The sequence below is a fragment of the Oncorhynchus masou genome, chromosome 16 (genome assembly GCF_036934945.1).
Source record: "Oncorhynchus masou masou isolate Uvic2021 chromosome 16, UVic_Omas_1.1, whole genome shotgun sequence".
In the NCBI taxonomy this organism is placed as follows: Eukaryota; Metazoa; Chordata; class Actinopteri; order Salmoniformes; family Salmonidae; genus Oncorhynchus; species Oncorhynchus masou.
In genome coordinates, this window is record NC_088227.1 from 46,921,770 (window position 1) to 46,936,167 (window position 14,398).

The 14,398-nt window shown below is 42.5% G+C and overlaps 1 protein-coding gene across 2 annotated transcripts in view; it reads right to left on the reverse strand.

Moving 5' to 3' along the window:
• LOC135558021 (runt-related transcription factor 2-like) overlaps positions 1-14,398 on the reverse strand; it is a 112,025-nt gene that overhangs the window by 60,875 nt on the left and 36,752 nt on the right. Inside the window, exons 2-3 of one of the 2 annotated variants that reach the window (XM_064991791.1) lie at positions 11,220-11,482; positions 618-774 (exon numbers count right to left, since the gene is read on the reverse strand). In XM_064991791.1, coding sequence (XP_064847863.1) covers positions 618-774; positions 11,220-11,420 — 358 coding nt within the window. In that variant the 5' untranslated portion in view covers positions 11,421-11,482. Of the gene's footprint in view, positions 1-617; positions 775-11,219; positions 12,287-14,398 lie in introns of those variants that run through there. The other variant, XM_064991790.1, reaches the window with a different exon arrangement.

Consider the following 14,398-nt stretch of genomic DNA (forward strand, 5'->3'; position numbering starts at 1 on the left):
TCAGGAAGTTGAAGCTTGGTCGCAAATGGGTCTTCCAAATGGACAATGACCCCAAGCATACTTCCAAAGTTGTGGCAAAATGGCTTAAGGACAACAAAGTCAAGGTATTGGAGTGGCCATCACAAAGCCCTGACCTCAATCCTATAGAACATTTGTGGGCAGAACTGAAAAAGTGTGTGCGAGCAAAGAGGCCTACAAACCTGACTCAGTTACACCAGCTCTGTCAGGAGGAATGGGCCAAAATTCACCCAACTTAATGTGGGAAGCTTGTGGAAGGCTACCCGAAACATTTGAGGAAATGCTACCAAATACTAATTGAGTGTATGTAAACTTCTGACCCACTGGGAATGTGATGAAATAAAAGCTGAAATAAATAATTATCTCTACTATTATTCTGACGTTTCACATTCTTAAAATAAAGTGGTGATCCTAACTGACCTAAGACAGAATTTTTTACTCGGATTAAATGTCCGGAATTGAGAAAAACTGGGTTTAAATGTATTTGGCTAAGGAGTATGTAAACTTCCGACTTCAACTGTACGTAGATATGAAGATATAGACACTAACATGCGGCCCACATTCAGTTAGATATAGATCCAGATAGTATAGACACTGACCCCGTCCACTGCGGCCCACGAAGCGCAGGTCGTTAAAGCGAGCCACCTGGTTCTTCATCACTCCCGATGCGTTCCGCAGCTCGGCCGAGTAGTTCTCATCGTTCCCCGCCATCACCGTTACGACCGTCCCATCAGTCACCTCTCCCAACCCCACAACCTGGAGAGGATTGGATGCTGGGATGTCATAGATGACTAAGCATTGAACAGAGCCTCCACACAAAATGGTGCCTAAACTTTCCTTTAATACCTTAGCCTTTATTTTTTATTTTATTTTATTTTTTTGGGGGGGGGCTGTAGATTTCTCCTGAAGTGTTAAGAAGGGATTTGCCTATTAGGTGGATTCAGCTTGAGTTCAGACCAGTTTTGACAGCTGAGTATGTCTGTCACTGTTTGGGGTGAAATAACTCATTAGATCGCTCATTATAATAACCTGATACTGGGAGGAACTGAACCTAACCTGATACTGGGAGAAACTGAAACTAACCTGATACTGGGAGAAACTGAAACTAACCTGATACTGGGAGGAACTAAAACTAACCTGATACTGGGAGAAACTGAACTAACCTGATACTGGGAGGAACTGAAACTAACCTGATACTGGGAGGAACTAAAACTAACCTGATACTGGGAGAAACTAACCTGATACTGGGAGGAACTGAAACTAACCTGATACTGGGAGAAACTAAAACTAACCTGATACTGGGAGGAACTGAAACTAACCTGATACTGGGAGGAACTGAAACTAACCTGATACTGGGAGGAACTAAAACTAACCTGATACTGGGAGGAACTAAAACTAACCTGATACTGGGAGGAACTGAAACTAACCTGATACTGGGAGGAACTGAAACTAACCTGATACTGGGAGAAACTAACCTGATACTGGGAGGAACTAAAACTAACCTGATACTGGGAGAAACTAACCTGATACAGGGAGGAACTGAAACTAACCTGATACTGGGAGGAACTAACCTGATACTGGGAGGAACTAAAACTAACCTGATACTGGGAGGAACTGAACTAACCTGCTACTGGGAGAAACTGAAACTAACCTGATACTGGGAGAAACTAAAACTAACCTGATACTGGGAGGAACTAAAACTAACCTGATACTGGGAGAAACTAAAACTAACCTGATACTGGGAGGAACTAAAACTAACCTGATACTGGGAGAAACTAAAACTAACCTGATACTGGGAGGAACTGAAACTAACCTGATACTGGGAGGAACTAAAACTAACCTGATACTGGGAGGAACTGAAACTAACCTGATACTGGGAGGAACTAAAACTAACCTGATACTGGGAGAAACTAAAACTAACCTGATACTGGGAGGAACTGAAACTAACCTGATACTGGGAGAAACTAAAACTAACCTGATACTGGGAGGAACTAAAACTAACCTGATACTGGGAGAAACTGAAACTAACCTGATACTGGGAGGAACTAAAACTAACCTGATACTGGGAGGAACAGAAACTAACCTGATACTGGGAGGAACTGAAACTAACCTGATACTGGAAGGAACAGAAACTAACCTGATACTGGGAGGAACTAAAACTAACCTGATACTGGGAGGAACTAAAACTAACCTGATACTGGGAGGAACTGAAACTAACCTGATACTGGGAGAAACTAAAACTAACCTGATACTGGGAGAAACTAAACCTAACCTGATACTGGGAGGAACTAAAACTAACCTGATACTGGGAGAAACTAAAACTAACCTGATACTGGGAGAAACTAAACCTAACCTGATACTGGGAGGAACTAAAACTAACCTGATACTGGGAGGAACTGAAACTAACCTGATACTGGGAGAAACTAAAACTAACCTGATACTGGGAGAAACTAAACCTAACCTGATACTGGGAGGAACTAAAACTAACCTGATACTGGGAGGAACTGAAACTAACCTGATACTGGGAGGAACTGAAACTAACCTGATACTGGGAGAAACTAAAACTAACCTGATACTGGGAGAAACTAAAACTAACCTGATACTGGGAGAAACTAAAACTAACCTGATACTGGGAGGAACTAAAACTAACCTGATACTGGGAGAAACTAAACCTAACCTGATACTGGGAGGAACTAAAACTAACCTGATACTGGGAGAAACTAAAACTAACCGGATACTGGGAGAAACTAAACCTAACCTGATACTGGGAGGAACTCAAACTAACCTGACACTGGGAGAAACTAAAACTAACCTGATACTGGGAGGAACTAAAACTAACCTGATACTGGGAGAAACTGAACCTAACCTGATACTGGGAGGAACTGAACCTAACCTGATACTGGGAGGAACTAAAACTAACCTGATACTGGGAGAAACTAAAACTAACCTGATACTGGGAGGAACTGAAACTAACCTGATACTGGGAGGAACTAAAACTAACCTGATACTGGGAGGAACTAAAACTAACCTGATACTGGGAGAAACTGAAACTAACCTGATACTGGGAGAAACTAAAACTAACCTGATACTGGGAGGAACTAAAACTAACCTGATACTGGGAGGAACTAAAACTAACCTGATACTGGGAGGAACTGAAACTAACCTGATACTGGGAGGAACTGAAACTAACCTGATACTGGGAGGAACTAAAACTAACCTGATACTGGGAGAAACTAAAACTAACCTGATACTGGGAGGAACTAAAACTAACCTGATACTGGGAGGAACTGAAACTAACCTGATACTGGGAGGAACTGAAACTAACCTGATACTGGGAGGAACTAAAACTAACCTGATACTGGGAGAAACTAAAACTAACCTGATACTGGGAGGAACTGAAACTAACCTGATACTGGGAGGAACTAAACCTAACCTGATACTGGGAGGAACTAAAACTAACCTGATACTGGGAGAAACTAAAACTAACCTGATACTGGGAGAAACTGAACCTAACCTGATACTGGGAGAAACTGAACCTAACCTGATACTGGGAGAAACTAAAACTAACCTGATACTGGGAGAAACTAAAACTAACCTGATACTGGGAGGAACTAAAACTAACCTGATACTGGGAGGAACTGAAACTAACCTGATACTGGGAGAAACTGAAACTAACCTGATACTGGGAGAAACTAAAACTAACCTGATACTGGGAGGAACTAAAACTAACCTGATACTGGGAGGAACTGAACCTAACCTGATACTGGGAGGAACTAAAACTAACCTGATACTGGGAGAAACTGAAACTAACCTGATACTGGGAGGAACTAAAACTAACCTGATACTGGGAGGAACTAAAACTAACCTGATACTGGGAGGAACTAAAACTAACCTGATACTGGGAGGAACTGAAACTAACCTGCTACTGGGAGAAACTAAAACTAACCTGATACTGGGAGGAACTAAAACTAACCTGATACTGGGAGAAACTAAAACTAACCTGATACTGGGAGGAACTAAAACTAACCTGATACTGGGAGGAACTAAAACTAACCTGATACTGGGAGGAACTAACCTGATACTGGGAGAAACTGAAACTAACCTGATACTGGGAGGAACTAAAACTAACCTGATACTGGGAGGAACTAAAACTAACCTGATACTGGGAGGAACTAAAACTAACCTGATACTGGGAGAAACTGAAACTAACCTGATACTGGGAGGAACTAAAACTAACCTGATACTGGGAGGAACTAAAACTAACCTGATACTGGGAGGAACTGAACCTAACCTGATACTGGGAGGAACTAAAACTAACCTGATACTGGGAGGAACTAAAACTAACCTGATACTGGGAGGAACTAACCTGATACTGGGAGGAACTAAAACTAACCTGATACTGGGAGGAACTAACCTGATACTGGGAGAAACTAAAACTAACCTGATACTGGGAGGAACTAAAACTAACCTGATACTGGGAGAAACTGAAACTAACCTGATACTGGGAGGAACTAACCTGATACTGGGAGGAACTAAAACTAACCTGATACTGGGAGAAACTGAAACTGACCTGATACTGGGAGAAACTGAAACTAACCTGATACTGGGAGGAACTAACCTGATACTGGGAGGAACTGAAACTAACCTGATACTGGGAGGAACTAAAACTAACCTGATACTGGGAGGAACTGAAACTAACCTGATACTGGGAGAAACTAAAACTAACCTGATACTGGGAGAAACTGAAACTAACCTGATACTGGGAGGAAATGAAACTAACCTGATACTGGGAGGAACTGAAACTAACCTGATACTGGGAGAAACTGAACCTAACCTGATACTGGGAGGAACTGAACCTAACCTGATACTGGGAGGAACTGAACCTAACCTGATACTGGGAGAAACTAAAACTAACCTGATACTGGGAGGAACTAACCTGATACTGGGAGGAACTGAAACTAACCTGATACTGGGAGGAACTAAAACTAACCTGATACTGGGAGGAACTAAAACTAACCTGATACTGGGAGAAACTGAACCTAACCTGATACTGGGAGAAACTAAAACTAACCTGATACTGGGAGAAACTAACCTGATACTGGGAGGAACTAAAACTAACCTGATACTGGGAGGAACTAACCTGATACTGGGAGAAACTAAAACTAACCTGATACTGGGAGGAACTAAAACTAACCTGATACTGGGAGAAACTGAAACTAACCTGATACTGGGAGGAACTGAAACTAACCTGATACTGGGAGGAACTGAACCTAACCTGATACTGGGAGGAACTAAAACTAACCTGATACTGGGAGGAACTGAAACTAACCTGATACTGGGAGGAACTGAACCTAACCTGATACTGGGAGAAACTAAAACTAACCTGATACTGGGAGAAACTAAACCTAACCTGATACTGGGAGAAACTAAAACTAACCTGATACTGGGAGAAACTGAACCTAACCTGATACTGGGAGGAACTGAACCTAACCTGATACTGGGAGGAACTGAAACTAACCTGATACTGGGAGGAACTAAAACTAACCTGATACTGGGAGGAACTAAAACTAACCTGATACTGGGAGAAACTAAAACTAACTTGATACTGGGAGGAACTAAAACTAACCTGATACTGGGAGAAACTAAACCTAACCTGATACTGGGAGGAACTAACCTGATACTGGGAGGAACTAAAACTAACCTGATACTGGGAGAAACTGAAACTAACCTGATACTGGGAGAAACTGAAACTAACCTGATACTGGGAGAAACTAAAACTAACCTGATACTGGGAGAAACTAAAACTAACCTGATACTGGGAGGAACTAAAACTAACCTGATACTGGGAGGAACTAAAACTAACCTGATACTGGGAGGAACTAACCTGATACTGGGAGGAACTAAAACTAACCTGATACTGGGAGAAACTAAAACTAACCTGATACTGGGAGGAACTAAAACTAACCTGATACTGGGAGAAACTAAACCTAACCTGATACTGGGAGGAACTAACCTGATACTGGGAGGAACTAAAACTAACCTGATACTGGGAGGAACTAAAACTAACCTGATACTGGGAGGAACTGAAACTAACCTGATACTGGGAGGAACTAAAACTAACCTGATACTGGGAGGAACTAAAACTAACCTGATACTGGGAGAAACTAACCTGATACTGGGAGAAACTAAAACTAACCTGATACTGGGAGAAACTAAAACTAACCTGATACTGGGAGGAACTAAAACTAACCTGATACTGGGAGGAACTGAAACTAACCTGATACTGGGAGGAACTGAACCTAACCTGATACTGGGAGGAACTAAAACTAACCTGATACTGGGAGGAACTGAAACTAACCTGATACTGGGAGAAACTAAAACTAACCTGATACTGGGAGAAACTAAAACTAACCTGATACTGGGAGGAACTGAAACTAACCTGATACTGGGAGGAACTGAAACTAACCTGATACTGGGAGAAACTAAAACTAACCTGATACTGGGAGAAACTAAAACTAACCTGATACTGGGAGAAACTGAACCTAACCTGATACTGGGAGGAACTGAACCTAACCTGATACTGGGAGAAACTAAAACTAACCTGATACTGGGAGGAACTAACCTGATACTGGGAGGAACTAAAACTAACCTGATACTGGGAGGAACTAAAACTAACCTGATACTGGGAGGAACTAAAACTAACCTGATACTGGGAGGAACTAAAACTAACCTGATACTGGGAGGAACTAAAACTAACCTGATACTGGGAGAAACTAAAACTAACCTGATACTGGGAGAAACTAACCTGATACTGGGAGAAACTGAAACTAACCTGATACTGGGAGGAACTGAAACTAACCTGATACTGGGAGGAACTGAACCTAACCTGATACTGGGAGGAACTAAAACTAACCTGATACTGGGAGAAACTGAAACTAACCTGATACTGGGAGGAACTAAAACTAACCTGATACTGGGAGGAACTAAAACTAACCTGATACTGGGAGAAACTAAAACTAACCTGATACTGGGAGGAACTGAACCTAACCTGATACTGGGAGAAACTAAACCTAACCTGATACTGGGAGGAACTAAAACTAACCTGATACTGGGAGGAACTAAAACTAACCTGATACTGGGAGGAACTAAAACTAACCTGATACTGGGAGAAACTGAAACTAACCTGATACTGGGAGGAACTGAACCTAACCTGATACTGGGAGGAACTGAAACTAACCTGATACTGGGAGGAACTAACCTGATACTGGGAGAAACTAAAACTAACCTGGTACTGGGAGGAACTAAAACTAACCTGATACTGGGAGGAACTGAAACTAACCCGATACTGGGAGGAACTGAAACTAACCTGATACTGGGAGGAACTAAAACTAACCTGATACTGGGAGAAACTGAAACTAACCTGATACTGGGAGGAACTAAAACTAACCTGATACTGGGAGAAACTGAAACTAACCTGATACTGGGAGAAACTAAAACTAACCTGATACTGGGAGGAACTAAAACTAACCTGATACTGGGAGGAACTGAAACTAACCTGATACTGGGAGGAACTAAAACTAACCTGATACTGGGAGGAACTGAAACTAACCTGATACTGGGAGGAACTAAACCTAACCTGATACTGGGAGGAACTAGCCTGATACTGGGAGGAACTAACCTGATACTGGGAGGAACTAAAACTAACCTGATACTGGGAGAAACTAACCTGATACTGGGAGGAACTAAAACTAACCTGATACTGGGAGGAACTGAAACTAACCTGATACTGGGAGGAACTAAAACTAACCTGATACTGGGAGAAACTAACCTGATACTGGGAGGAACTAAAACTAACCTGATACTGGGAGGAACTAAAACTAACCTGATACTGGGAGGAACTGAACCTAACCTGATACTGGGAGAAACTGAAACTAACCTGATACTGGGAGGAACTAAAACTAACCTGATACTGGGAGAAACTAAAACTAACCTGATACTGGGAGGAACTAAAACTAACCTGATACTGGGAGAAACTAAAACTAACCTGATACTGGGAGAAACTGAACCTAACCTGATACTGGGAGGAACTAAAACTAACCTGATACTGGGAGGAACTAAAACTAACCTGATACTGGGAGGAACTAAAACTAACCTGATACTGGGAGGAACTGAAACTAACCTGATACTGGGAGGAACTAAAACTAACCTGATACTGGGAGAAACTAAAACTAACCTGATACTGGGAGAAACTGAACCTAACCTGATACTGGGAGGAACTAAAACTAACCTGATACTGGGAGGAACTGAAACTAACCTGATACTGGGAGGAACTGAAACTAACCTGATACTGGGAGAAACTAAAACTAACCTGATACTGGGAGAAACTGAAACTAACCTGATACTGGGAGAAACTAAAACTAACCTGATACTGGGAGGAACTGAAACTAACCTGATACTGGGAGAAACTGAAACTAACCTGATACTGGGAGGAACTAAAACTAACCTGATACTGGGAGGAACTGAAACTAACCTGATACTGGGAGGAACTAAACCTAACCTGATACTGGGAGGAACTAGCCTGATACTGGGAGGAACTAACCTGATACTGGGAGGAACTAAAACTAACCTGATACTGGGAGAAACTAACCTGATACTGGGAGGAACTAAAACTAACCTGATACTGGGAGGAACTGAAACTAACCTGATACTGGGAGGAACTAAAACTAACCTGATACTGGGAGAAACTAACCTGATACTGGGAGGAACTAAAACTAACCTGATACTGGGAGGAACTAAAACTAACCTGATACTGGGAGGAACTGAACCTAACCTGATACTGGGAGAAACTGAAACTAACCTGATACTGGGAGGAACTAAAACTAACCTGATACTGGGAGGAACTAAAACTAACCTGATACTGGGAGAAACTGAACCTAACCTGATACTGGGAGGAACTAAAACTAACCTGATACTGGGAGAAACTAAAACTAACCTGATACTGGGAGAAACTGAACCTAACCTGATACTGGGAGGAACTAAAACTAACCTGATACTGGGAGGAACTAAAACTAACCTGATACTGGGAGGAACTAAAACTAACCTGATACTGGGAGGAACTGAAACTAACCTGATACTGGGAGGAACTAAAACTAACCTGATACTGGGAGAAACTAAAACTAACCTGATACTGGGAGAAACTGAACCTAACCTGATACTGGGAGGAACTAAAACTAACCTGATACTGGGAGGAACTGAAACTAACCTGATACTGGGAGGAACTAAAACTAACCTGATACTGGGAGGAACTAAAACTAACCTGATACTGGGAGAAACTAAAAGAGGCAAAAATTGTATTTATACTATTACTATATTACATGTATGTCACAATTCAGTTGTTTATTTTTTATTAACAGCCCAAGATAGTTTAAAGGTATAGATTTCCCTAAGGACCTTCCAAATCCAATCACATTGTATTTATCACAAGCACAGAATACAACAGGTGTGAACTTTAACAGTGAAATGCTGACTGACAGGCCCTTTCTCAACAATGCAGAGCTAAACAAGTAGGACATGTAATGATACTCGCCCATATAGTAGTAAATAGACTCGGTAGAAAGGTGGTTGGGCTGAGGATGAGGTCTGCTCACTGACACTATATTACAATGGTTCAGTTCTACATGGTATTAATCCTATTTTTTAAATTATATTTAGAAAAAAATAAATAATCTAAATCTCTTTTCAAACTTTTAATTTGTATTTTTATATATACATGTCAATATGTTCTCCATCATGTCAGCGAGTAGGACGTTTGAACATTATAGTGTGTAAACCGAGATAGCTGGAGGCTAGCTCTACCATCGGATTACAGGTGAATAAACATAATTACAGGTGGAACTACAGCCCGCCTGTAGTCTACAGGTAACAGCTCTATTAATAATAAAACCATGTTAATGACCATGGGTGAAATTAGAACGTATTGCCAACACTAAAGAAATACTTAGAAACATGATCGTTTAATATACAGATGAATCTTCTATCAGTGTTAGTTATATTAATATGATTTTAAATGGTATTTGAACAACGTTCAGCAGGCTCCTTTGCGGCCTGTGATGACATTGACAACAAAATAGGCCTACATTGAACGGCAAACAGGTATTCATTGGAAAAAAAATAGAAAACATTATCAGATGAAAATTATTTTATATATTATTTATTTTGTGTATTATTTTTTTACGCAGCAAAATTAAAGGATGAATTATATGAGTTTGGTGTTCCCGGTAATGCTCTAGGCCTATATGTTAAATCAACATCCGTAATTAATGAATATATATTTACAAGGAACAGATGAAGTTGCATAATTGTGGAAAAAAATCCAGGCCTAAATTGAAATATTTAGCAATATGTTTATCAAACGCATCTGTTTTCTTGTTTATTTAGGACACCGTGTATATACCGGCAGTTGTATGCCTGCATTTCATTTGATGTAATTATGTTTTCGAATTTAATTACAATTAGGACAGCAAATGTGTAAAATGTCCCTCAATTTCGAAGTTAATTTGAGTGGTGAAAAATATAATTATTTCAGTAAGGTGCGGTGTATATCATATCTAAAGGCGCTGTGATTAATAACACCAGTCTGTCTACGGCTGAGACAATAACAGAGATGTGTCATGAACATTGGTTTTAAAATATGTAGTTGATGAAAGTTAACATACACAACATGTCTCCATTTCCCGCCCCGCTGATCCCAATTATCAGCTTTACACATTAATGCTTTGTTAATTATCAGCTTTACACAATAACGCTTTGTTAATTAAATCATCTACGAAGCACGCGACTCTCTGCTCTGCTCTCCTCAATCCAAATCTGTTTAAATAAACCAGCCACATCTGCAGACCTGCTATAGCCAACACAGATATTATAGGAATAGGCCTAACACAAATTCTTATTATAATTTGTAAAACTAATTTTATGGCAGAGCAATAGCCTATTATTTTATAAAACATAAACACATTAATTTTCCCGGCCCAAACCCCCCAGTACAGAAATTTAAAATAAGACGTTTTCTCCCAGTTGCTACGTAGGCCTACAAAATATTTGAAGTTAAGTAGTGTAAATGTTGTTTTACCCAGATATATTTAATATAAAATATAAATATGTATAAGGAGAGTGTATAAAGTTATAAAGATAATGTAATTTACCTTGAAGGCGACGGGCAGCGTCTTGTTGCAGCGCCAGTGAGACGGTAAAACCGAGCAGAGGAAGTTTGGGCTGTCAGTCCGGACCAGTTCCGCCGGGTGGTCCGCTATGATCTCCGCCATGGTCCGGTTCTCCTGTAGGCGCAGCCTTGGCACCGTGCTGTCTTGCTGCCCGGTCCCGGTCGGCGTGTTGAGCTCGTTCATCTTGGCCGGGACCGGCTGGAGGCTACCGGACGGCGGGCTAAACCTCCGCGTGGCGCTGGGATCTACGGGAATGCGCATTACAACAGACTAGGTTACAGCACAGCCTCTAGATACTGGAAAGAGTCAAGACCACACGCCAGTTCTCCTCTCCTCTCCTCCTTAGCGACCCAGCCAGTCTGTCTGTCTGCTCGACGCAGTTGAGAAACTTCAGCTCTCGGGACAACGGAAAATGGGACTCGCTAAATTTCTCTCCACTGCAGAGTTCCCTGGGCGCCTCGGTGCCTCAAAATAAAACCGTCTCCAGCTACAAAACCACATCTGAACGGGCGAGTGGGATTTTTTTTTTTAGGACGTATTCATTGTTAAATCCGCGTCAAAACACCAGACCGATTTCATCATGTGTGAATTTAATTAAGTCTGATATTTAAAAAAATCAAAATAATCTATAATTAACCTACTAAAAGAAACAAAACACAAAACTCTCCCTTCAGTAGTCAGCGGCTCCAGGTGCGTCTGCGGGTCTTTGTGCCAAATTGAAAAAGCCCTCGAGCCTGCAGGCGATTGCATGTACAGAACACGTTCAAAGGCACGAGAAAACGTGCGAAAACGGCTTTGAACAATCTTCTACAATGTTGTTTATTGCCAGTAGTATATATATTTCAACAAAATGTACATCAGCCAAAATGTATTCCCAACCTAGCCCATGTAACACAATCTTTAATGCATTAATGTAGCCTATATGACAGGGTTAAACGGTGGTTGAATTAGATACAAGTTGTGAGTCGGTGAGATAAAAGGGAAAGTCGTCTCCATGTTTAGGTTTAGTAGCCATGATACCGTGCTGCGGAAAGGAGGCCGGGCTTCCCGGTGCCTCTTGCTGACGGTTTGTGGTTTATATAGGGTATCTATCCGGTGCCCGGCGCTTAACGTGCTGATGACACACCACGTGGTGTCTCCGGGACCTATTGGTGTCCTTCACCATCTACCAATGACCAATATGTTACCGGTAGGGAGCGGTGAGCTACTGAGTCACCGGTGGGCTGGGGAGGGGAGGGGAGTCAGGTAGGAAACAGACAGACAGACAGACAGCAGGGGAGGGGAGTCAGGTAGGAAACAGACAGACAGCTGGGGAGGGGAGTCAGGTAGGAAACAGACAGATAGACAGCTGGGTAGGGGAGTCAGATAGGAAACAGACAGTCAGCTGGGGAGGGGAGGGGAGTCAGGTAGGAAACAGATAGACAGCTGGGGAGGGGAGTCAGGTAGGAAACAGACAGACAGACAGCTGGGGAGGGGAGTCAGGTAGGAAACAGACAGATAGACAGCTGGGGAGGGGAGTCAGGTAGGAAACAGACAGATAGACAGACAGCTGGGGAGTCAGGTAGGAAACAGACAGACAGACAGCTGGGGAGTCAGGTAGGAAACAGACAGACAGACAGACAGACAGACAGACAGACAGACAGACAGACAGCTGGGGAGGGGAGTCAGGTAGTAAACAGACAGACAGACAGCTGGGGAGTCAGGTAGGAAACAGACAGACAGACAGACAGACAGACAGACAGACAGACAGACAGCTGGGGAGTCAGGGAGGGAAACAGACAGACAGACAGACAGACAGACAGCTGGGGAGTCAGGGAGGGAAACAGACAGACAGACAGACAGACAGACAGACAGACAGACAGACAGACAGACGGCTGGGGAGTCAGGGAGGGAAACAGACAGACAGACAGACAGACAGACAGACAGACAGACAGACAGAAAGCTGGGGAGTCAGGGAGGGAAACACACAGACAGACAGACAGACAGACAGACAGACAGCTGGGGAGTCAGGGAGGGAAACAGACAGACAGACCGACAGCTGGGGAGTCAGGGAGGGAGACAGACAGACAGACAGACAGACAGACAGACAGACAGCTGGGGAGTCAGGGAGGGAAACAGACAGACAGACAGACAGACAGACTGCTGGGGAGTCAGGGAGGGAAACAGACAGACAGACAGACAGACAGACTGCTGGGGAGTCAGGGAGGGAAACAGACAGACAGACAGACAGACAGACAGCTGGGGAGTTTAGCTACACATGGGCACAGGGTAGAGCTGTTGTACAACACAGGTATAATTTGTTGTACAACACAGGTATAATTTTTTGTACAACACAGGTATAATTTGTTGTACAACACAGGTATAATTTACTGTAATAGGTATTATTCTACACTATAGTATTCGCTGTACTGTAGGCTGCAGTAACGTTACACTCTTAGAAAAAAAGGGTTATTTGCGGATCTATATATAACCTTTTGGTTCTTTGGAAGAGATTAAAGAATCCTTTATATAAAACCTAATATATATATATATATTTATTCTGTATATATACAGACAGACAGACAGACAGCTGGGGAGTCAGGGAGGGAAACAGACAGACAGACAGACAGACAGACAGACAGACAGACAGACAGACAGACAGACAGACAGACAGACAGACGGCTGGGGAGTCAGGGAGGGAAACAGACAGACAGACAGACAGACAGACAGACAGACAGACAGACAGACAGAAAGCTGGGGAGTCAGGGAGGGAAACACACAGACAGACAGACAGACAGACAGCTGGGGAGTCAGGGAGGGAAACAGACAGACAGACCGACAGCTGGGGAGTCAGGGAGGGAAACAGACAGACAGACAGACAGACAGACAGACAGACAGACAGCTGGGGAGTCAGGGAGGGAAACAGACAGACAGACAGACAGACAGACTGCTGGGGAGTCAGGGAGGGAAACAGACAGACAGACAGACAGACAGACAGACAGACAGACAGACAGACAGACAGACAGACAGACAGCTGGGGAGTTTAGCTACACATGGGCACAGGGTAGAGCTGTTGTACAACACAGGTATAATTTGTTGTACAACACAGGTATAATTTTTTGTACAACACAGGTATAATTTGTTGTACAACACAGGTATAATTTACTGTAATAGGTATTATT